This window comes from Squalius cephalus, assembly GCF_949319135.1.
Source record: "Squalius cephalus genome assembly, chromosome: 8".
NCBI lineage: Eukaryota > Metazoa > Chordata > Actinopteri > Cypriniformes > Leuciscidae > Squalius > Squalius cephalus.
In genome coordinates, this window is record NC_137129.1 from 16624740 (window position 1) to 16650744 (window position 26005).

A 26005-nucleotide genomic window follows, 5' to 3' on the forward strand; every position below is an offset into this window, starting at 1 on the left:
GAAGACTGAATGATGAAGCTGAAAATGCAGCTTTTCCATCACAGGAATTAAATACATATTCAAATAGAAAACAGTTATTTCAAATGGTGTTTTTACTTTTTTTTTTTTTTTGTCAAATAAAGGCAGACCTGGTGAGCATAAGAAACTTTGTTAAAATATATTACAAATCTTACTAACCCCACACTTTTAAACAGTTGTGCACTTGGAAGAGATGTTTTTAGTGTAACATAAAAAAATTAAAAAAGTTTGAATCAGGCTGAACTATATATATATATATATATATATATATATATATATATATATATATATATATATATATATATATATATATATATATATATATATACTATTTATTTATTTATTGATTGATTTATTGATTGATTGTCTTCTACAGGTCAGCTGAAAATGGTTGGTGAAGGAGGGGAGAGAAGGATTTTTTCTTGTCAGGCACTTCTACTAGGCACCACATGGGGTCCTTTCCCAGGGAAGATTGAGGTGGCCACAGGAGGAAGTGACAAGGTGGGGGTTGTTTGTTTTGCTTATTTGCAAAATGTGGACATGCTAACTTGATTTTCTTGGGACAGTTCTTTCTAATTAGGTAATAATTCAGAGCAATGTGTAGTTGACAAATCGAAGCACAATTGAGTTTATTTTTTTATTTTTCACTTACCAACTAAGAAGCTTTTTTATGCCTTTTTATGCTTGCAATAAAATGAAAAAAAAAAAAAAAACACATTAAGATTACAGAGATGTAGTTGTCTGTTTAGACTTTTAGCAAAAGGGCTAACAACTTCACTTTTATCAGAATTCTTTATCTTCAACTGAGAAAACATGTGCAAACTACATTATACTATCAACCTTCTCAATAAATTTGTTATTATGACCTATAACTAGTTTGCTTCCATCATGAGTCTTTAATTGACACCCAAAAATTGTGTGCCCATAGTTTTGATACTTATGACATTGTTGTGGTGTTTGTTCTGGTGCATTCATCTCATAAATACTATAATTATCACGTGACTTAACATAACTCTGTACTATTGTGATTTGGCTTTGTCCACATAATTCTTACTTGGTATACAGCCTTAGTGAATTGTGGGTAATTACAGACATAGAGATCAGACGGCCAGATTGAAAAGAAAGCAAGGGAGAGAAGTTAAATCATTTAAAAGGTTTTTGTGTCCATTTTGTATTTTGAGGCCTTGGAGAAGGTGGTGTTGTGTTTTGGAGTGTACCAGAGAGAGAGTGAGTGTGTGTGTCACGGGTAATCTGTGCCCGTGGCAGGTTTACCCTGTGAAGCGGACTGGTATCGCAGGCCCATTGTTGTTGCTCCTGTCAGAGTGGGGAGAGGCCGATGGAGGCCTGTGCTGGCCTGATAAGGGGAAAGAGGATTCAGCGGAGAGAGAGACAGGCAAAAAGAGAAAGAAATGACTCAAGGAGAGTGGAGTGCTGTGTAGACTCTGTCTTTTTCATGAAGTATTCCCACACAGTCAGATCTGCACAAACCTCTCTCTCTTTCTGCGGTTCCATTCTGACGGTGAGTCTTTAAAAAGAGACACTATACGTACTGTAAGTGAGTACGCAGGTCACACGTGGAAGGTAAAGTATGATTTTTTTTTTTCATACAAACCTCATACAAATCCATAAGTAATAAAGTTCTTTGCATAACTCAACTTGCATTGAAAGCAACACCTGGGACATCTAGAGACTGGCAAGTGTATGAAAAATGCCCTTTCAAGTGGTTCTCAACCATGGGACCGGGGCCTACTAGGGGGCTTCAGCAAACTTCCAAGATTGCTGCAATGACTTAGGTCAGGGGTGTCCAAACTCGGTCCTGGAGGGCCATTGTCCTGCGGAGTTTAGCTCCAACTTGCCTCAACACACCTGCCTGGAAATTTCTAGTATGCCTAGTGAGACCTAGATTAGCTGGTTCAGGTGTGAGACCTAGTGAGACCTTGATTAGCTGGTTCAGGTGTGAGACCTGGTGTGAGACCTAGTGAGACCTTGATTAGCTGGTTCAGGTGTGTTTAATTGGGGTTAGAGCTAAACTTTGCTGGAAAGTGGCCCCCAGGAGCAGGATTGGATACCTCTGACTTAGGTATTTAAATGAATACATTATTAATAATATATCACAACTCTAATCTAAAATTAAAAGCTAAAAAAAAACAAACACATGCAAATCATAATTTAAACTGAAATAATTTGAATATTGTGTTGGATAACCGGTGCCTTCAAGTCAAAAAGGTTGTGAACCACTGCCCTAGCTTCTTTGTATTGCCCGAGCAACATAAATATTCAGAAAACATTAAATCAGTTGCCTGGGACAATGATCCATTACAGTTCAGCGTCATTAAAAAATTACATTTTACAACAGCATGCCACAATTGCCCCATCAGAATCAAATATTCCAGAGAGTATTGTTATAATTATAATAATACAAATAATAATAATAATTAGGTTTTTTTTCTCTAAATGGTAGCCTTGGCAGCATCAGTAGAAAAAAAATTGTTTGGGAGACAGAGAAAGTTTTAAAGTCCCCCTGTGGTGAAAATCAAGATTTTAATGTTGTTTATGTGTCTATGTTTTTTTTTTTTTTATATGCTCTAAGACAAACCATGTGCAAATTCATCAGTCAACACCATGGCTGAGTATTTTCTCCTTAAAACCGCAGTGAACCAAAGAAAAAGCGGTCTCAAAAAAGCGGTTTGAAGTCGCTGGTGTTTCTGACATCACAAACTACCTTGTAACCAATCACGTCAATGAGTGATTGTCAACAAGTGGATCTCTGAGCTGTGAGTGAGTCGAGACGGGGCTAATTTGCATATTCATTGAACCGCGTATACTAAACGAGGCAAGGGTGTAGAGTTACATTCAAGCTATTTTAAGGCATGAAGAATTTTTTTCCAAGGAAAAAATATGTAATTAAATATGTAATTTTGGTGATCAAAGATGTGTTTTAAGGGATACAAATTTTTACTACAGGGGGACTTTAAAGAAAGTGAATCATGAAAAATGATTGAAAAGCTTTTTTCTTTAAAATTGTGTGCACTGATTAATTGTTCACAATAAGACCAATGAAAATGTATGTACTTATGGATTTGTCAAGACACCAAAATCTGCCATCTAAAAAGATGAATCAATATCAATATGAATATTTCTCATCAAATTCTTCTAAAGGAATACACTACATGACTTGTCCAGATTTTTTCCCGATTTACAGTCTGGACGAGTCAACACTAGACTAGTGGCCGAAAGTCTGCAGTCTTCAGTCAGAGTTCACAGATTTCACAGAAAATTGCATAGTGTATGATGGACACAGACTCTGATTTTTTTTGGCCCAGTTTACACAAGTGTGTTTTCGTTTCAAAACACATAACTTTTGCTACGGTTACACATGGGGCATGTTCAAGTTCAAAACGGTGCACAACGTTTTGCTACGGTTTCCGGGTTGAACGTCATATTTCCTGGAAACGGCGTGCACCGGTGTGCAACAGGGTTTGAGATACGTTTTCTCTTGTTTGGTGGGTGTGTCAGAACTGCAGTCCAATCAGCAGCAACATGTATATAAAGCATGCGGTATTAAAGTGAACTCGCACAATGGGTTCAATGAAAGTAATTTACAAATGTGTTCGATGCAGCTCGGTATACGCAACAACTGAGGATATTAGAAGACATGTTTGTCGTAAGTTTTATTGTAAAAATATAGGATATCAACATAATGATGTAGTTGTTTATATTTTTTGCTTCATTGCAAGTGTATGACATTTGGTATAGAAATAAAAAATGGTAATTAAGTGCTTTTCCTAAAAATGAGAAAGAAAATACAGGGTATTAAAACAGTATGAACTACAAAAAAAAGTCAGTATGTGAGGCTAAATAGATGTGTTTTAGTCTGAATTAGGTATGATGTGTGCTTCCATTTCAGTTTCAGCAATCCCTTCACTGGGATGTTCTCTTTTGTTCTGGGCGGCAAGTGCAGTAACTGTAACATCGGGCATATTTTGTAGTATTAAAAACATATTTATACCGACTTCATCAGGCTCAGAAAATTCTTCACAAAGAACACAAAGAATGGCCTTCTCAGCTGCCATAGTTGCGTCATCAGAACAGTGTGTTCAACGCATCACCGTTTCTGTTTAAAAAACGTTGTGCAACGTTTTGTCGGGGCTGAACGCAGCCCTGGTGTCTACTCTACTCCGGAGTTTGCGACCCTTGAAAACGTAGACTTTTGGAAACGCTGCAGACCCTGTTTTAGTTTGAAAACTCCAGGGTTACGTTTCAGTGTAAACAGACCAGACTTAAAAAAAAACGAAAGTGTGGCTGCCCACATCACGCTATCGGATCATGACAATAACAGATCAGAGCTGACTTTCTCAATGGCTCTGTTAGAGACCAACCTCGATGACCATGTAAACAATAATGGAGACGGAACTGCAAAGTATCCACTTGTTCTATTCTTCACTGCCCAAGGAAAGGAAGGATGCATTTGTAAGCCTTCGGCCTTCAAAGGCAGCCTTCTCAGGATACAGGCTCTGAATTGGGACACATCTTGTGTGTGACCTTTGTGTTTGAAACGATATGAAAGCCTGGTAGTGAGTGATCCTCAGTCCTTTAGTGTTTTTTTCTCTTTTTTTCCACATTTTTTTCTTTTTAACCATTTACAAATGAATCAAAAGATTCTAAAAGTTGTGTAGTGTATTCCAGCCTTAAAGGAATAATTCACCCAAAAATGAAAATTCTGTCATCATCATTTGACTTCCATAGTATTTGTTTTCCATGATGACAATGTGGTCCATCAAATGTTTGGTTACCGACATTCTTCAAAATATCTTCTTTTGTGTTCAGCAGAAGAAATAAATTCATACAGGTTTGGAACAACTTAAATGATAACAGAACTTTCATTTTTCGGGTGAACTATTCCTTTAAGTTGATTTATTGGGGCCCCTGTATTTTGATTTAGTTTGGCATAAATGTCTCTACTTACATGCAGGGACCCCAAGCAAAGCCCCATGTCACCAATTTGTACTAATTTCAGATTAACTCATTGCAGCCCTATGAGGTGAAGTGGATATGATCTCTATTACCTGTAGGGATCAGAAGACATCCAGCTCTAAAACAGCATCATCCCTTTATATCCCTATGGGGGAGGAAAGGAAACCAAATGCTTTCCAGACTCTCAGACTGTTATCACTGTGCTTATCTCTCCGGGAGCACACGCTCCCTCTCTCTCGGGCCAAATCTGCATTTTTGCTGAATCGTATCATCTTCCTGCCGACTGGTCAATCCCAGACAGGGCCGGCAGGGCTTTGTCTTACGGCCTATTAGAAATAGAGAAGCAGACACAAAGAGGAAATATACACTTTTGAAAAAGACTATTTATGACAACGCATTCTCACTCCCAAGGTGTCAAAAACTGAAGCATGATAAAGCGAATTTAGTGTCACTACAAGATGTTAAAGGTATCCCTAGGCATCGCTATATCTACGAACTAGGAAAACAATTGCTTTCAATTACTTGCCTTATGTGTCCGATTAAGAAGCATTTCATTTTTGCATGTATTTGTAAAATAATAAATATTATTAATATTTATACTTTCATGGATTTTTTTTAAGGACCTAACTCCACCCCAACTCTGAACCTAACCAGTTCTGAACAACATAAAACATGTAACAGACAGATAAAAGTATAGTCACAGGTATTTATTGCAAAAAACCTGACTAAAGAACTTGTTGCATTCCAAGTCTTCTGAAGCCATACAAAATTGTGCCTGATGACGTTGTCCTGCAGTTAGGGTGTTTGGGATGTGGGATGTTTTTGTATTTTTGTACTTAGCAACATCACAGATATCCCACAATTGTAAGCACAATTTTATTTTTATTTCAACAGAAAGTCTTCCAATTATAAAATCAAATCCTCTGTCCATCCCTTTGAAACCCATGCCGGTTCTTTAAATTCCCAGTGTGCCGGTTTCAGGAAGCTGTGATGCTGGTGATAGAGGGGTACAATGTGTCTAAAGATCAGTGCTCAGCATTCCGATTCTTCTGTCTCCAAGTCCATGCCGCTCCATTCTGGATTCCAAACCTCCCAAAGGATGAGATCTGATCAGGTTGAACATTCAGAGGGTCTCTAACAATACAGGCATTCATAGGGTGAGCGGGACAGGGTGTGGCTTCCTGCTCGCCTCTCTTCTCACACACATACATGGAGATAATATATCTTTGGAAGGGCTTTTGGGAATGATGAATTCATGGTTGAAGTTGTTTAAACAAGCTCACTAGGACAGTCCCACCGTTGGATGGCGTATCCACAGTACGCCACTGACCGTCTGATGTATTTGTAACACAGAAATGGCAAGTTGTGGTTGGTTGATCTATATGTCAATCAGATGGTTTGTTTGAGTTGGCGGGTCTTAGAAACAGCTGATGTGTGTGTTTTGTGTTACAGGTTTCGCTGGTTCTGAGTGGAGGTCCTCGCTGGCTGATGGACATGATGTGGGTCAGTGCAGAAGATGGAAAGAGCAACTGTGCTGTTTACATTAAAGGTGAGAATTTATTATTTGGGCTTATGAATGTATTTGTAATTCTTGCAGGCTTCTGTGCCTGAGAGTGTGTGTACTTGAACGGGGTGTTAAAGACCCCATGAAATGGCAGGACAACACAACTGACAACAATTGACAGCAGAAGGAATCCATCAGCAGAAACGTTTTGATAAATACAAACTATTTTTAATGCTTGACTTTGTAATTGAGTTTTGGGTAATATTGAGTTATCAGTGTTTATTGGATCAAGGCCCTTGCTAGTGCCTGAATTCTTGTTTATGATCTACTGATTCACATCATAGGGAACAAGGGAGTGGAATGAGACCCAACCAATGATGTGTGACTTGCTATTGCAAGACAGTTGCAGGTGGTATTAGATCACATTCTAATTCTAGAGAGCATTTGATTTGTTGGCTTTAGTTTGAAATTGTTGGTGTAAAATATATTATAAAAAAAAAAATGGTGGTTAAATATGTTATGTTAATTGGTAATGTTATTGTCAAAATTAAATACAGAATTAAAATGTATATCATTTAAAATGATTACTGTTTAATTTTGCCTCCTAACGACTGGTTAGAAATCATGAGATTAATTATTTATTCTGTAATTATTTTATTAAATTGACTGCTTTATGTTTCTCTTGAAGTTTATACATATAAAATTCCTGCTGCATCAACTTAAAATTACTTTTCTTTTTTGCTAGTACAATTTATACAAGCCGTTATTTTGAACTGTCTATAAAATAATCCCAAATAATAATGTATCATGGTTTTCACAAAATGTATTAATATAAAAAATGTTAAAATATTATATAATATAAAAAGTATTAATTTTAAAATATATTAAAGAACAATTGTTATTTTTAACTCTTTCCCTGCCAGCGTTTTTTTTTTTTTTTTTTTTTTTTTTTTTTAGTTGCCAGCCACCCCCAGCGTTTTTGATCATTTTCACAAAAACTTCATTGCCCCTGAATGTTTTGTGGTAGGATTATCTGAACATGCAATATGTCAAAAGAAAGAACAGAGCCTCTGCTTTTAAACAAAAGCGTAATGCATTATTTTTTTATTAACACTTGAATGTGGGTAGGTTTCATAAAAAAAGCTAAACTTTGAACAAAAAAAAATGCATAATATGCACTATAACGTGCATAAGCAATGCTTTTATCGCTTGTTTCTGCTCCTTTTTTGCCTGTGTTTTGATCTGGAGATTCTCGTAATAGCACCCCCTACCATATAACAGTGAAAACACGGAAAGCTGGAAAATTCCGTTACTGGCGGGGAATGAGTTAATATTCTTTACTGTATTTTTGATCAAATAAACGCAGCTTTGAAGACTTCTTTCAAGAACATTAAAAAGTTTTACCGACCCCGAACTTTTGAACAGTAGTGTGTTTATCTGTATTTGCATTTTTAGAAGGGGTCCCTCACAATGAGATCATCAAATTTAGGGGTCTGTGGCATTAAAAAGTTTAAAACCTGTGCACTACAATATACTGTAGATGATCTCAAAGCTAGCACACATGGGTTAAAAGCCACAGAACTCATAATGTCGATTTCATGGGGTCTTAAAACCCCCATGTCTTGACTTTATATGTACAGTGGATCTAAAAAAAAACATGGACCCTTTTCCAAGATAAGACCATGGCCCCATTTTTTCCAAAAGAAGAAAAAGTGAGCAGTAATAACTTGCCACTCCACGAACAAATACTCAATGTTTAAAGAGCAGAAAGATAACTCTTTGTTGCTGGTGCTCTCTCTCCTTGACTAAAAGTGATATTTCCGCTAAAGTGCTTCACTATTTTTATTATCTGCAGGGGCTTAATTGATTAATCTTCTTACAGTACATGTGTAAGTTCAACAGAGAACAATCCCTTCTCCATTTTGAAATAAGACTTGAGGATATGAAAGACTTAAAGGCCTTTATCGCAGTTATCTGAGAACACAGAGAAATAGAATAATGGTTGAACATCTCCAGCAATGTCAAATTTCATTATCAGTGTATTCAAACAGCACCGCCCCCCTGGAGGAGTCGACTTTCCACCAGTGAGCGGCACAGCGATTGCGTTTAATTAAAAGACAACGCTGATGAACTGAAGGGCTTTCAGCAGAGAAGTTATTAAGGAACTGAAAGAGGGACGGGATCGATTAGGCCAGGCGGCTGGATATCTCTCGAACTCCCTGGCGTACTATACCAGATTGCAGAGTTAGTTCTCCCAACGCTGGTCACATCAGAGGTTTTGGGGGGTGAGAATTATATACTGTATGCATATTACAAGGCTATATTCACGTATTTTGGATTGGGGGATGAAATATTCGAGTTTCAAAGCGGTTTTCACATTTGATTAACTTACTTAGTCTGAACCCCGAGTGCCCTATGGTCTGTTTTCACATTATTTTGCACTGAACCGTGATATGTTTGTATCATCGGTACGGGGGCCACTTAAGTTCAGTGGGCATGTAGACAAAAAAAATTGTGTGATACTGTCTTTCCAAATTGATTCGATTTGATTCACAAGCTTTTGATTTGGATATATCTCAAGAACAGTGGAATTTTTCTTAAGGAAAACAATCTCCCAAATAATGATGTAAACTATACAGGGAACCCTGTCAGTTGGTGCATGTCTATTATATTAAAGATATATAATAACAAATATTACTCCAACATCATCAAATAAAAATATGATGAATATGTAATATAGTGCATATATTTAACAAATGTTCCCCACTAGAGTTACTTTTTTTAGCTAACTAACAAGTTTATGGACATTGAATGGCTTTCCTGAGGTAAATAATGTTACGTGACATATTGTTTACAAGCTGTTTTATTGATGTCTTTCTGGAGTTAAAACACTGATTGAGTAATTACATGAGACATGATACATTTCTGTAAGTTGTTCTGTATCTTTCAACCTTCTGATGTTCATTAATGTTTATTTTGTGCTGTAACTAGTAGTAAAGAGGAAGAGATGATAGGAGGTGTGCTACAAATAATGTTTGGTGAAGTTTTGTTCACACATCTACTGAAAACAGCATAGACGGAAAGATTGATCTTTGGATTTAAGAATCGATATCGGATCATCAAAATTAAGATTGTCAACTCTGCCCCAGTTGGGCGGGGCCTAATGAGTACAGTTGTTCCCCTATGCACCTCTGTTTTCAAGTTCACTTGCCTGAAAAATTTGAGTTCAAATGACAAACTAAACTTTTTTTTTTTACGTCAAACTCTCTCCTAAAAGAGTCTTAATTTAAAAGCCTGTGCTGGTTGACCACACATATTGTTGGCAGTGTGTCCCTATTGAGGGTCTGTGGTGGTTCCAGACCTGTGTTCTCTATAACAGAATATGGGTTCTTGAGTTGTCTGATTTGAAATGTTGTGCCAGTTGCAGTCACGTCTCATGAACTGAGTTCCTGTGAAGGGGGCAGTTAAATTCTTAAGCGTGTGTTTTATATGTGCTCTCTATCCTGTCAGAGGGCTTTTGGCTTATCTTGAGTGAATGTCGAGGCTGGAAATGTCAGGCACGGGCAGAAAAAAATATGAGATTATGAAGCTGCTGGATGTTGTCATGGGGTTGTGATGCGTCATAAATCCTGGTTTGATGGTAGTGGATGTCTGGATCAGGAGGGACACGGCTTAAGGACTGCAGAGACTCTGAGCTCTGTCACTGAACAGGAAAGAGGTTTATTCTGGTCATTAGGCGATGTAGACCTCATCTTTTGATTTATCATCCCAACCCCCCCTGACTTTCCTTCTCTTCCCTTCATATTTCATTGCTGTCTCGCTCTCTCTCTTTCTCTCTCCCTCTGTCTCATTTCTTGATGGACTGATATCTGACAGGCTTATGGCTGTCTGTGATGGGAAGGAGCAGCTCTATTAAGGTGAATCTGGGGTCAACAGAAAGAAGAAAAAAGTCCTGGCACATCACAGCAAGGGGAAACGGTGGTCGTTGGCTTATCACTTGTAGTTTCCTGTGATAGTACTAGTGAATAGTAGCCAGAAAGCCATGTGGAACATTTATAATGTTGCTTAAATATAAAATCTTAAATTCCTCTACCTAGAAAATTAATCCACCTAAAATGGATGATTCAGTCAACCTTGCAGATAAGATTTTAATCATTTATAATACAATTAAAAATGCATTGTTTTAACAAAATCATGAACTTCACAATTTACGTTTTTTTTTTTTAAAAATCCACACAATGTCCATCTGCAAAAACTGCTTAGACTAGTCTTAAAAGTTAGTCATCTAATTTTTTTTCTTCAAAACTGGTCCTAAGAAAAAAGGTAGATCGGTCTAATTTGAAAAAGTAAAACTGATTTCCTTTTCTCATTGCTAGTTGACCAAACTAGTTGGGTGGACACTCCACCCATTTGCATTAAGCTTTGCATTGTTAGAAACCCAGTCATACTATTGAATGGTCGTGCAACACTCTCTCATTTTCCCCTGAGACGGGAGAAATCCGTTATTTACCTCTTACACTTCCTCCTACAATGACGCAAAAATCGTCATTTTGCGTCATTGTAGGAGGAAGTGTAAGAGGGGGGGATTTCTGTTGAGACTACAAGCACTAGTTCCTCATCTTTCCCAGGGGGCGGGACCCGCTCACGCTACAGACCTATTACAGATCAGTGGGTGGGACTTTACTCTCTGAAACTGAAAGCAATATCCTCCATCTTGTTTGAAGCTAAGCTAACAGACGCTGTGGAGACAGATGTAAAGTAATGACAATAGCGGAGGAGAGTTCTCAATATGATATAACGTTAGAAGAAGAGGATTTCGGAAGTCTGATGCTTGAATCAGGTGTTTGTGGCTACCTTTACAAGCCGCATTATAGCAAAGAGCAGCCGAGGCAGAAGACCTGCCTGCCGCGGACGAGGAGCCCGGACTGGCTCGAGTTAGGGCGGACTGGTGGCGCCGGTGATCTCACTATGCAACTCATAGACTGTAAGATGCAACTAGGAACACAGAGATAGAGTCCGTCTGCGGCAAAGAATTTCAACGATGACAATTTCTCCTGGACGAAATCTCTGAATCAGACGAGGACACTATCCTAGTTTCGCACCGCATATGTTCTGACTGAACATCCAGGTACCATGCAATAATTCACCTTTTCGAAAGAAATACAAACGAGGAGTAATGCACTAATGAGTTCGCCAACTAACTAGACATTTTGTGTGAATGTGAAATGAATTTCAAGCTCTGGTGGTAGCTAGCCTTGTAGACGGAAGAGTGATTTCTCTTATAGGCAGATATGCGCTTTCTGGATTAGTGGGAGTGGCTTGCGGCGCTGTGCAATGTGGTGCATTGTGGGAGTTGTTGTCTTTCATACAAATGCGTCCTGAAGTTATTTTTTGTCTTTCCTCGGTCACGAAGGCACCAAATTCAAAATTTATTTTACATTTCGACTACATATATGACCCACTTTAAATAAAAAACAATGTTCAAATGGGTGGAATGCCCCTTTAAGACACAGTCTTAACATAGTGGCTAAGTTTATGCAACTGCCCCCCTTCTAGTCAGGCTTTAAATGAAGAACAGACATCAATTTAAGTCATTAAGTCCTTCACACACATTCACATTCTTTTTTGACAGATGTGGTCACTCTGAATTATGTACGCTGTGTGGAAAAGTGCTGCATGAAGATTCTTCAAATTTTCTCCTTTTGTATTACATAGAAAAATAACAGTGTACGGGTTTTGAACAACATGATTTTTAGGTGAACTATTCCCTTGAATACTTTTTTTTTTTTTTGGTGAACTATTCTATCATGTTGTTGTTTTTGAGGGTCTAAAACGGCAGTCTTGTGTCTACCTTATTGTGTCTCCTTGTTCAGGGTTACAGCATTATGTCAGAGGAATTTCAGTTTGATTCTCACTGAAGACGAAGTCGACAGAGACAAAGTTTAATTGAGTTTTCCTGAAACCAATCGGGAGTTTTGCTAGAAGGTAGAAAAGCAGAAGCACATAATCCTCTTCCCACTGAGGCGCTCGCTTGAGGGGTATCTCTCCTCCCTTTCTCCCAATCTCTCCCTCCTTCCGTCCCTCCCACCCTCTCTCCTACTCTATCCCATTACCTGGAAAAAAGAAGAGGGTCCCAAGCTACAATACTGAATACCCCAAGATAAAAGTAAACATTTTCTTCTAAGATTTTTTTATTTATTTTTATAGAAGCTGCAGTTGTTTTTCAGTCACAGATCAAAGTCTCTCACTGGTACAGTATGACTCTATAGGGTCATAAACGTCAGAGGATACTCAACTAGCCTAAGTGGCATAAATCTTCCCAGTGTGAGCAGAGTGATGATCTACTGAGAGAAATAACAAAGTGATTTGCATAATATATCATCGACCATAATCCCTAGTGAGGCCCCGGCAGTGTCCTGTGTAACAATCCCTAAGAAAGAGAAGGTGACGGATAAGTGTAAGAGTGCAGCTTTTTATTTAACAGAATTCCACAGATTTGGAAACTAGAAATCTAGAAATCTGTTGTAACTTTTTTAGCATCACCAGATTATTACCATTATGTTAACCTTGTATTTTGTTTACATTAAACAGTTTTATTTTGATTACATTTAACATGTTCACATTTACATTTATATTTAACTAATTTATTAACGTTTACCTTTACATTTGCCTTTAGATATAGCAACTTTGTTAACGATTACTTTAACAAAAATAGGTTAACAAAGGCAAATCTAAGGCAATGTTTACATTTACTTATTTTGTTAATGTTTACCTTTATATTTTCCTTTGTTTACTAATTATATTAATGTTTGGCTTTGTTTACCTATTTATGTAATGTTTGCATTTGCTATTGTTAATGTTTACCTTTACATAATGTTTACACCTTAGTTTGAATTTTCTTTTACGTTTATCTTTGGTTTTTTTTTGTTTACCTATTAATGTTTAAGATTTTTCATGGTAACATTTATGTTTACATATTTGTTTAAAGTTTGCATGTATGTTTACGTTTACATTCATGTTTATCTATTTTATTGTTTATTTTCTATTTTGTAAGCTAAATGCTCACCTTTGAAGTGTCAAGCATATATGTGCTGTATGTGCATCTCAATTCAACAACACGTCAACTGGGCAACGTATAGCACTGACGGGGTAGCGCAAAGCTATTAAGGAGCTGTCACAAAGCTTAATTACATATTCGTGTATGGAAATGAGTTGCTGCCTGTCAGTGATTCTGTGATTTGAATGCTTCACATGTAACACAGAGACTGTCAAGAAAGACTTCAATCAAAAATGCTAAAATAACCGAGTTGAACGGCTAGCTACACTTTCCTCCTTTATTAAGATAACCACAGTATGAAACAGTAAGTGAGGGGGAGGGATGATGGGGGAGGAATAGTGGGGCGGGGGGTCTATCTCAGGCAGAATTGATGTGGTTCTATCCATATTCATATTCAGCAGCAGCTGTTATCGCTTAAAATGCTTTCTAATTACAACAACAAGACAAAAACTGCTTGGATACGGTCCAGACCCGCTAAATGATAAAATAAGCGCTCATTCACTCTCTCGCTCACTTTCTCTCTCTCTCTTCCTCTCTTAATCTCCACAAAGCACCTTGGAGTCTACTCACCCAAATACATGCCAATGAACAGGGAAAGTGCCATTCGGAGATGCAGGTGTCACGTTTGATAAGAAACTTCTGGATTAAATATGCTGTGGCTAATGAGCAGCCGGGCGAGCCAGTGAGGGTGCGACCATGGGCACGATTGTTCTCCAGCTGATAACATTCTGCGGAAGAAACAGCCAAATTCCATCATTTAATAAACAGCCCCGGCCTCTATCAGAGAGAGCGCCTGGATCCCGGTGTTAAGTGGGAGACATTGCTTTTCATTATGGGAATCTCAGGGGGCTTCCATAAGGGTGTGGAGGTGCAGCGACAAACAAATTGTCCCATATTTAGACACGTTTATTTATGTGCATCTTTGTGTTTCTCAGAGGTGCAGCTGCATGGAGTTTGAATCTTCAGCTTGACAAAAAGTTCTTGTTTTTATTAGTGATGTTTGCTAAGGCACGCATCACTATTACTGTTACAAAAAAAAAAAATTAGTGAAGGATTTACTTTGAAACTATTTTAACTCACAAACTGCAAGTAACACTTTGAATTAAGTAAAAAAAAAATCTTGTAAAAACATACTCCAATTATCTTTGTTTTATTAAAACTTTAAAAGAGTACTTACGGTTAGGGATTTGAACAAACTCCTAAGTATTAAACTTCAGTGCATGAATCATATTGTATGCCGTTTTGAGAAGAGGTTTGTTATTATCATGCCAGGTTTTCACCTGGTAAACAATTCAAATGGGTACAAAATTGGCAACTCTTTACCTACACCAAAAGGTGCATATTTTACCCTACAGTAGTAATATATACCTTTAAGGTACTACTATAGTACTAAGGTACTACTAACCTTTTAGGGTAAATAAGTAACAAATATGTCCCTTTAAGGCACTGCTCCTGTGACAAGCTGTTGTATCACTAAAGGTACAATTTGTTCACTTAAAAAAAAAAAAAAACCTTGTAAAAGCCCAGATACACTTAAAAAACTGGTGTGACATAATTTTCGAACAAGATCAGGCCAAAAAAAATTGTTTAGAGTTAATTTCTGGAGTTTGAAACAGTTTGCCAAAGGAAAAAAAAAATCGCTCCGGCTGGTAAACACCTTTGAACTATGGTCTGTGGCCATTATGTAATAATTAGGTGTGCTTTGAGGCTCCACCTTCTTTGACAAGGAAATCTTTTCTAGTTAATTTCTTCTGCTCAGTCCGTCGAGATCTGACACAAGAAAAAACATGAACACTGGAAATCAGGGGCCGTATTCACAAAGCATTTTATCTTGCCACTAGGAGTACTCCTAAATCGCGCTAAAAGATTTTAGCTAGGAGTTTTCTCTTAAAAGTTATTCACAACGCCTTTCAGACCTACTCTTAGTAAAGAAAAATGACAACTCCTAAACTAAGTGAGTCTTCGTTGCTATGGATGACGTCATTAATCATGCACGAGCTTAACTGAAGTGACCACCTTGATTGGCTGATGATTGTAACGCGGGAATGATTCCAAACACCTCCCCTACGATGATGTGTGACAGGTGACAGGTCTGAGAATGCGTGCGCTACACAAGTAGTGCGAAGGACGGAAGATGATGAATAACTGAATAAATAGCCTAAATGAATAAAGAGTAAGGCAAAACAAATAGCCTAGTAGCCTAATGAAACATATGGATTGATGCAATATCTTTGCAACATTATTGAATTAATCTGTCACTATATGCCTCTGCCTACGTTTGCAAAGAGAAGAACATTTTAATTTGATTCACAATGATACGTTACAATTAGTTTACATGCAATGAGTAGCCTAGTTTTGGTTGTTGTTGGTGGCGTTATTGCATCCCTATGCCTACAATGCAGAATTGTTCCCTCGCGATTGGAAGCTCCTGTAGCCGCCGCATACGCATTTCAAAACATCGCAACGTGAAATGCCACAAAAAGCGGTTTGTGAATAGGTCTTAGTGAGTTAGGAGTCCTCTCGACTTCTTTTAAGCTGTCCCAGACTTAGGTGCTACACAGTTTTTTTTTTTTTTCATATTTAATACTGTAAAGCTGCTTGCTTTAAATCTATAAAGGGATATATGAAGTGTCTTGATTTGAATTGCAGAGCTCGGGCAAACACATCTTATCCAGATCGCTATAATCGGATGCTTTCTTAACTGCTGTTTTCTCACCGATGTCATTTTTGTTGTGTGTTTATTTTGTTATTGAGAGGAAAACGATCAGCACATATTTACATATTCACCGGAATGCTGCCTGGATGTTTGTCGCTATATAACGCATTTTAAATTTCTTTTTACGAAAAAGAACTTTGCTGTGAGTGTATCGGGCCTTAAAGTCCCCGTGAACCGGAAGTTGCAAACGACTTTTCTCCAGTGTTATGACGTATTTCCCAGTGAAAAGGAATATTGAACAGAGGGCAGGGTTTTACTCTAGCGCTCCTCCTCTCCATCTCTGCTCATAGCAGACTAACGGTTTGAGGGGAGTGGTTATAAGCGTTGCCCAAACCAATTCCTCAAACCTACGTCATCAGAGAAGGTCCTCCAATGCAGAGGGGAGGGGCATTTTCAGATTTTGATTAAAGATTACCATGGTAAAAACATTTTTTTTTAAATATTTTCTTGCACGGATTAATTGTTCACCACAAGACTAGTAATATGCGCTAACAAAGTAAATAGGGTCAATTTTGATTTCATGGGGACTTTAAGTGATAAGGGGTGAAATCCCGTCCATATAATTCCCTCTATCAGTAAACAGCTGTGGAGATCAAAGGTTGACCTCTTCAAGGTCATTTAGATGCCATAATGAATCCGCTGGACTGATGGAAAGAAAGCAAAAAAGAAAGTAAGACAGATGCAGGTCTTGACCTGTCACTCATAAGGAGCTTAGTTCACCCAGCCAGTAAAATCTCACTTTCTGCCAGCATTGGCTTTAGCCGGACCAGTAGGCTAGCTGTCAGGAAGACGATTCATTTCTCAAAGCTCATATTTAGAAATTGGAAAAAGGCGGGATAATTTTTTTGGCAGACCTGTCAAGCTACCGCTGCTCTTCAATTTGAACCTGAAAGCCGGGGGTGTGGTGTGCTGGGGGAAAATAAACACTGACTGCACTGCCTCATGAATATACAAAAAGAGGCACATAACTTCACACCCTGCTACCCCAGCCAGATGACTGGCCGTGCCTCACAGGAAGCCGCACAATGCCCCTCTGGTGTGTGTTTGATGTAGCGCGTGGGCCACTAGATCAATGAGGGTGCAGGTGTGCGGGGCAGATGGTGGAGAGGTGATACCCGGGGCGCTGAAACTCAGCCGGGCCAGGAACACAGAAGCTCCATGAGGGCGGCCCCCAGGGGAACAGAGCCATATGACTGATGCACTCTGGGATGCAGCGAGGCAGAGATGTGATTTATGGAACAGAGCAGTGAAAGTGAGCGCCCTGCTGTCTCACACACTGCCGCTGTGCTTGCAAGATCTCAGTCTCTGTTTTTTTGGGGGAGACTTTTTGTCTAGTGTATTGCATTTTCTTGGGACTTTCTCATTAAACATTTTTTTGGGGTGAAATAAAGATGGTTGTGTTAAAGTAATGTAGCTAGTTTTCTGCCATGAGTCATAGTGTTGTTGTTGAAAGGTGGAGGTAAAGTCATAGTTTATTGTTGTTGTTTTTTTAAAATCACTCTTGTAATTTTGAAAGAGGTTTAAATGCTTTTAACCCCAAATTTTAAAGCATTTGGGGTGTCAATGGTAGACCTGTACAGTTTGAAACAATACAGTGGTAGGCTGTTACAGCTTCATTAAATATTCATGTTATTTGTAAAGTAACTGAACCTTTCACACAAATGACCTGTAGAAACCTGTTGTCTTTTCTTTGTTCTTCCCTATTCAAAGGTTCAGGCTTTTAAGATTGTTTTAAAATGTTGAAACATTTATTGAAAACAGTTCTGCTGCTTTATATTTTTGTGGAAACTTTTTCAGGATTATTTGTTAAATTATTTGTTGAATCTTACATTTATAATGCTACAAATGTCTTGTCTTTTTTTTTTTTTTTTTTTTTTTTACTTTTTAGCTCAACACATGTTTAGGCGTTCCTTATACAACAACAGATGTAAACTGTCAGGAAATGAGGGGTGAAAATGACTACTGCTAAAATTGAAACCTCCACTGTTTTTAATGTGTGAGTTTTAAATGCCAAAACAGTTTTTTAAATCAAATTGACGAAATGACAAACCATATCTATTAATTATTAATTAACAGCAATGAGAAAAATTAATGGCATTTAATAGAGAAGCAATCAAACTACCTTTATGAATTATCCCGAAAGACCTCACATTCAAAGGTGATGATGTCGCCACCTTGTGGTAAAGGTTTGGTAGTTATGCTGTATTCCTCACATTCACAGATTCCTCAGAAAGCACTCGCACTATATAAATGAAGCCTGACCACAATCTTCAGTCCATACAGCACTTTAAAGCCCATTCTCATATTGGAAGCTCAAACACTACAAATATGTCCTTGGATTCATAGGTTAAAGAGGCAGGGGAGGAAAGACGCACATGTATTTCATTTATACCTCTCATTGTCTTTAGTACAGTGTGTCATGTCAAAATAAATGTTGGATTGCTCTGTTTCACTGCCAGAACTAAAACATTTTTACTTTGCTTTATATTTGTTTCAAATTGGTTTGCAAATGCTACAATACATTGTGCAGTAATTAGATTTGTTTACAAAAATGCTCCCTGTTAAATTATAGTGTCTACAAAATACCAGTAACAACATATATTTTTTACTACAATAAAACTGGTAACTTGGTTTAATCATTGTCATCTCCAAACGTTACAAATAAAAATGTACTATTGTTTCAATTGGTTAAGATATTTATTATTATTATTAATTTTCTTTACTTTTGTATGATAAAAAATGTTGGTACTCTGTTGGGTTGCCACTTGATTTTTCATTGTAAAATTTGGGTCCTGAAGCAAAACCAGTTCGCAACTGGTGCAAATGCATTAAACCATTGTCTAATTGAATGGACATTGAAAACACGGCCACAATACCACAAGTCCTATCCAAGCACATGCAATTAGCATTTCTCTGCAGGAGGCACGACCGCATCACAGGTCATTTTTTTCTCCTTCGACATGTTGTCAGAGAGCGCTTACACATCTTTGAAAGGTAGCATTGAGTGTACTTCATTCTCATTGTCCAACTCCTCAATTAGTCCACAATCCTAATTCTAGCATTTAGTGTTGGCATATCATGTCTCTTCTTGTTATCTTGCGTTCCAGACTTTTGTAAATAGTCATATTTAAAACTTTAATCCCCTCAATGGAAGATGACGCGCAGACAGAAAGTCCGTCATTTAGACAGATAAATGTTATCTCAGTCACAAAGCACTCCTCTCCTTTTTAACTAGCTAATGAGTTTGTTCTGCGGACTCCAGTGGAATGTTTCATCTGCAGCCCTTCAATTTGATAATGCTGTACTTTTATCCCAGATGTCCATTCTCTTTAGCAGCGGGGAAAATGTGCAGCGTCTTCGGCAATATACTTGTCCCTCACTTGTTTGTTGTGGCTTCAAAGCAATGCACGCATTTGTGTGTAGGACAGCATGCTGTATGTGGGATCAAAAAGTATTATATTTGCATTTACCATTATGCTGATTTTATGTATGGAGTATAAAACAGATAAAAGGAGAAGCTTAATTCTGGTTCTGAAAAAACAAGTTTGTGGGTTCTTGCATTGGATCCACTCTGTCAGAAAAATAATAGAAAGCACCTTATATGTATGTTGCACTACTTCAATCTCAAGGAACCTCAGATAGCATAAACAACTTTAAATGGTTAAAATACTCTATTAAACCCTAATCTTTGCTTTTACTCACAGGAGGACATGTGTGGTGTTCCACAACAAAAAACATAATGGAAGGAGATGAACTTGCAGCCTGTGTGGTGGATTTGCACTCGCATCTTCAAACACCAGCCCAAACTCCCTATAGTCAAGGGATGTACCCGGCCCGACAGCTGGACAGCATCCAACTCCTTCCTCAGCAGGCCGCCATGGCATCCATACTGCCCGGCGCTATCATCAACAGTGAGTCCTGCATTATCAGACCTCTGCCACAGTGGATAGACTGATTAATGTGCTTGGTTAAAAATGGAAATCCATGTCAAAGAGTCATCACAGCTCTGATGTGCATGTTTGCCATGGATAAGAGAATTACCAAGGGTCGAGGTTGACCTTCAGTTTGCAGGAATTAGATATTTACCCTCTTCCGTTCTCTAATCACAGTTAACAAGAATTTGATGAGAACAACAGCACATTTGCTTTGATGGGGTCTATAGGGTTGGGTTATGTGGTTCATCTTATTACTGCGCAATTAAAATTACAGTTACATATTGTATCCTTGCTTCCAACTGGGACTGATCATTGATGTGCTCTTGAGCCTAATTTTATTACCTTTACTTTTTTATGATCATTTTCTGCTTTAAATTGCAAAAAAAAAAAAAAAAAAACATTTAAATCTGGACATGAACAAAAAATATATATATTTAAGATTTTGCACTATTTCAAAGTCATTATTTTGTATTAAATTAAAAAAAAATTGAAATTGAAGCATTTATCTTTTGGTCTCAAATTTCTTGACCCCACTATATTTAATGTTGTGTTTTCACAAGCTTTAGATAATTCAATATGGATATGCTTGTCTCCATTTCTGTCTTTGTAGAAGACATCTTCCTCTGTAAGGCATGTGGCATCTGGTTTCGGAGTGAAAGAAACCTCCAGGCCCACCTTATGTATTACTGCAGTGGGCGACAAAGGGACCCTGAGATGGTAGCAGAGAAAAACACCAATATCAGCCATCAAATGCTCCGCAATTGCACATACCCACAATGCAATATGAGCTTTGCAGGCTCCCATGCCCTGGAAATGCACTTATCCACACATAACTGTGAGTAAACCAGTAAGACCTTCTATTTCAAATAACCATTTGTCCAGCAACAAATAAAAAAGAGAAAAGTTGTAGCTATTCAAGAGCCAATGTTTTTTAATAAAAAATATTCCTTGTTGAAAAAATAAAATAAAAAATGAAGGTTTTGTTTGGCTTTTTCCCTCACATTTTATTTATAGTTTAGTATAGAGAGGACAGGAAATGATGGGTATAGTGGATCAGGAAATGTTCCAAACTGGATTCAAACTAATGTTATCAAGCTTGTGTAGGAGCCTGTGCACAAACTGCCTTGGTTAGACTAAACTGTGTATGATAGTGTTGGTCATTAACACCATTCCTGATTTTTGTTTGTTTTTGTTTTTCAAGCTCTCAAGTCAGATGAGATATCAACTGGAAGCAACTTGAAATGCACAATTTGTGACTACACCGCTGAAACTCTTATGGTACTCCAGCACCACATCCTCTCTCATCTGTCCCAAACCGGCCTGAGATGTGGTCACTGCCACTTCACTTTCCAAACTCCCAGAGAACTGGCCAAACACCAGGAGCTACATGGACATAGCTGTACTGTCAACAAACTCATCAAAGAAGACAAAGCTGATAACTCTCCTAGCAGCATTTCAGGCAGCCCTCAACAAGTCAGAGCTAACACAAACATAAAAGACCTTCAGGAAAGAACAGTACAGCATGATATAAGTCAAATTTCAGAGCTGGAAAGCACAGAAAGTAGCCAGACATCCACTAAGGGTGAGGGAAACTCAGGAAACAAGGCTAGTGTTTCATACTCCAGAGTAAAGTCAGAACCTTCTAGTCCCCGTTTAGCCTCCTCACCCATTCAGCACCACCTGCCTCCTGCCTTTCCCATACCCCCTTTCATACCACATGTCCCATTCTCACAGGATATTACGGTGGGCCCGCAGGCATCTGAGATACTGGCCAAAATGTCTGAGTTGGTCCATCGCAGGTTACGTCATGGGGGAAACTCTTACCCTCCAGTAATGTACAGCACACTTGTGCCAAAAGGAGCAACATGCTTTGAATGCAATATAACCTTCAACAACCTTGATAATTATTTGGTGCACAAGAAGCACTACTGCAACACTCGCTGGGAAAACACACACAAGTCAAATGACTTCCCTGGACTACTGGATAAACCAGCAGGCACTGTAAGCCCTAAAATTGGAGCCAGTTTGGCTGTTATGCTAAATGCCAGCCATCCCTCTGAAGTGAAAGGGCATGAGTCTAACCCTTACAATCCCATTGCAGGTGGAAAAGTGACAGATGAGCTGTCAGTGCAAGTTAAAAAAGCGTCAACTCCATCTGGTGCACAGGAAAGACCAAACGGTACACAGCTGGATGTACAAAGCCAGAAATTGCCACCAACTGAAACTGACCCCAACCACACAACATGTGAGGCCTGCAAAATCACCTTTAGTCGACATGAGACCTACATGGTGCACAAGCAGTATTACTGTGCCACTCGCCATGATCCTCAAGTGAAACGTGCCAACAATAAAGGAGCAGCCAATCAGAAGTCAGTACGTCCACGTAAAAGAAGAAAGGCATATGAGCTGGCCACTCCTGAACAAGAACAAATGCCACCTATGAGTTTAGCATCATTTCTTGGAATGCCCACTATTGGAGGTCCATACTTATCAAAGGAAACTTTGGATAGCTTTAGGGACCATCAGAGATACAACATGATCCAGGGGTTAGTACCCAAATATCCAGAGGCTTCATTGACAGTTACAAAATCAGCTCTTGTGTCCAAATGTAATACAATCTCTAAGGAAGAAGGTGATGCACCAATAGATCTCAGTAAAAAATGCATGCCACAGTTTGGCAACACTTCGGTTTCCCCTAAAGGACTTATGGATTACCATGAGTGTGTTGTGTGCAAGATAAGCTTTAACAAAGTTGAGGACTATCTTAAGCACAAACAGAACTTCTGCCCAGGTACTATTTTGCAAAATGCTTCCACTGAGAACAAAAGCATCAAAAAAGAAGGTCCTAGAAATACCAATAATCTCTTAGAGAACACCCTCTTTGAGCTCCCAGCTCTGCATGGAAAGATTGAGCATCCAAATGCAGCGACAACTTCTGACATACAGGTTTCCAGCGAGGAACAACTAATGTCAATAAAAGATGACCCGAGGGGCGTGTTTCAACCCACTGGGGGTTACCCAAGTCCTGCAAAGAAAATGAGACCTGATGAGCAAATTTGGCCTTACTATGAAATCAAACCCACTGATTATGCTACAGGGATGCTGGTCTCACAAAGCGATCGGAGGCAGAGTCCAAACGAGGGCAGTGAAGGAGAGAAAGACCAGCCGATGCCTGATGGTAGCCATCTTAGCACAGATAACCCCGAGAGTCAGAACAAGTCCTCATCCCTAAAGGACGGTCTTGAATTTGAGGACAAGATGGAAGATCCTGGAACTAAGCAACATGGTTCTGCTACACCAGACAGCCATGACAGTTCCATCAACTATAAGGAAAGCACAACGCTTACGCCATCTCCAAAGACTGAGGAAGAGAGGAAGAGCTTCAAGAGAATGTTGAACGGCTCCACTGCCAGCACAAGTAATTTAAAGTACTGCCGCCCATGTGACATCCAGTTTAACAACCTCTCAAACTTTATAACACACAAGAAGTTTTACTGCTCGTCACACACAGCGGAGCACGTTAAATAGTGGACCTGCCCCCTGTCTTAAATCTAGTTCACAGTAGTAGAAAAGGTAGTGCTGTTAACCAGCGTTGCCTCTTAAATTCACATGGGCCCCAACCCCCAGGCACAGGGCCCAGGACAACATTTCCAGTTGTAGCCACTTGACAACGGCCCTGCTATTTTAAATCTGACACCATTTGCTTGGCTATTATTTGTGACGACTAAAAGTGACAATATGCTCCCTCCTCTTTAAAGTGGACTCAAGCCTTGAACCAGTCATATTAGATTTTTCACAAGCACTGTTTTTTCCCATTGTGGTCAAAAACATAAGACATTTTTACAATTCCATGCTGGTGTACATGGCAGCAGGAGGACAATCAAATCAGGAGATTTATCCTACCAGTCAATTATTAGAAACGTTTAAAATATTTGTTGGGAATATTCTGTGTTGATAGTTTTCGTGTGTGTGTGTGTGTGTGTGTGTGTGTGTTTTTTTTTTTTTTTTTTTTTTTTTTAATGTATTTATTTATTTAATAATAGTTGCAGCTCTAAAAAAATGCAGATCTGAAATGAAAAAACAAGTTTATGAAAGTTTTAAAATTACAGAAAGCCACATGAATTGTAGAAATTGATTAAAAAGAAAAATATACAGATGGTGGAGCAACCTCTGACTGACTGTGTCAACATATCCTAAAATACTTGCAATCAAGTTTTCTGAATTAATAATTGTCAATACATGTAGAGTCTAGTTTGTCCTTGATGTTTCTTTATGCTTCAAAATGTTTTTCTTGTCAATGCAGAACTCTTCTTAAAAAGGTGACCTGTATGTGTGTTTGATTCCTTTTTTTGTTTTTTAAATATTTGGCTTCTAATGCAATACTTTTTAAAAGATGAAATGTTATTTGAAGCAGTATTAAGGGAAACTTTTTATACTTGGACCCCAGAAATTGTGAAGTGTGAAAGAGTGAAGTGTTTACTGAAGTCTACCTGGAGAAGGGTTTACACTTGGTATGGATGACTCATTGTAATCTTTCCTACAGAAAAAACAAAATAATGTCATGAAAAAAAAAAAGGTGTAAAAAAATGTGTTGCTATGCATGTACCTGTATGGAATGAAATTCCAGAAATGTGGGAAATGTTATTTTATGTGGCATAAAAATTAAAAAATGTATCTCAGGACAGCAGTGTCAATGAATTATTAATATTATATATATTTTTTTCTTTTTATTATTAATGCACAAGTTTATTCTCTAGTTGCATCATTCAGGACAGTAGGAGTTTGTACCTCCAAATGTGCAAGCACTGGCACCACCTAGTGTAAGTTACGATTCAAGACATGAAAGCATTACCTTTTCTTTAAAAGTCTTGAATGGATATAATAGTAAATGTAAGTGTTAAAATAAACCATACTGATTTTTCTTTCTTTTTTCTGTAAGACAAACAGATAAACATGAATAAAGTATTTATTAGGTTACACTCATTCAGTCAGAGTTGTCCAATCCTGCTCCAGGAGGGCCACTTTCCTGCAGAGTTTAGCTCCAGCACACCTGCTTGGATGTTTATAGTGATTCTAAAGACCTTGATTAGCTGATTCAGGACAGTTTAATTATGGCAGGGATTGGCAACTTCAGTCATGGAAGCCCACTGTCCTGCAGAGTTTAGCTCCAACAGTGGCCTTATAGGACTGAAGTTGCCCATCCCTGAATTTGGGCTAAAGCTAAAGTCTGCTGGAAGGTGGCCCTCCAGGAGCAGTAGGATTGGACACCACTGATTTAATTATGTGGAGCTATTCTGTTAGAGTTGGTGGTTTGTGCAATACTGGATTTAAAAAATATATATAATTTCAATCATGAACAATCAAATCAAGACACAATAACATGAATTAGTCTAGAATCCAGGCAGTTTATTTTCTAAAAGGACACCAGACAAAAACCCAAGCTTTCCAGAAGCATAACCAGATCATCTGTGTTTCGCTCGATGATTAGATTGGATGCACGGGTGCTTTTCAGGGCCACGTGAGCAGAACACCTGAGGGACGAGTGATGGAGCACATCGCTTGTCTCATGGGGGGCTGAACAGATGTGCTGTTCTAGGAGTCCTCATCTCCAGCTCTGCAACGCTCAGGACAAGGTGCATGTTAAGCTCCTAAGCAGGGAATGCACATAGGTGCCATTATCATGGAAGAAAATTTATGGTATATGTAGCGGAACCTATGATAGTCAATATCCTTTGCAAGGTTGCCACGTGTTCGCTAGTCGACAGGGTAAGTAACACATCAAACTCTCTCTTATTTCTCTT

At 38.4% G+C, this 26005-nt stretch overlaps 1 protein-coding gene across 2 annotated transcripts in view; it reads left to right on the top strand.

Annotated features, from left to right (window-relative positions):
* The window catches only part of zfpm2b (zinc finger protein, FOG family member 2b), a 50503-nt gene extending 25623 nt beyond the window's left edge, over window positions 1-24880 (top strand). For both annotated transcript variants that reach the window (XM_079878272.1, XM_079878273.1), the window contains 5 exons: window positions 395-519; window positions 6445-6541; window positions 19974-20180; window positions 20815-21039; window positions 21406-24880. In XM_079878272.1, coding sequence (XP_079734398.1) covers window positions 395-519; window positions 6445-6541; window positions 19974-20180; window positions 20815-21039; window positions 21406-23732 — 2981 coding nt within the window. In that variant the 3' untranslated portion in view covers window positions 23733-24880. The remainder of the gene's footprint in view (window positions 1-394; window positions 520-6444; window positions 6542-19973; window positions 20181-20814; window positions 21040-21405) is intronic.
* Window positions 24881-26005: the final 1125 nt, after the last annotated feature.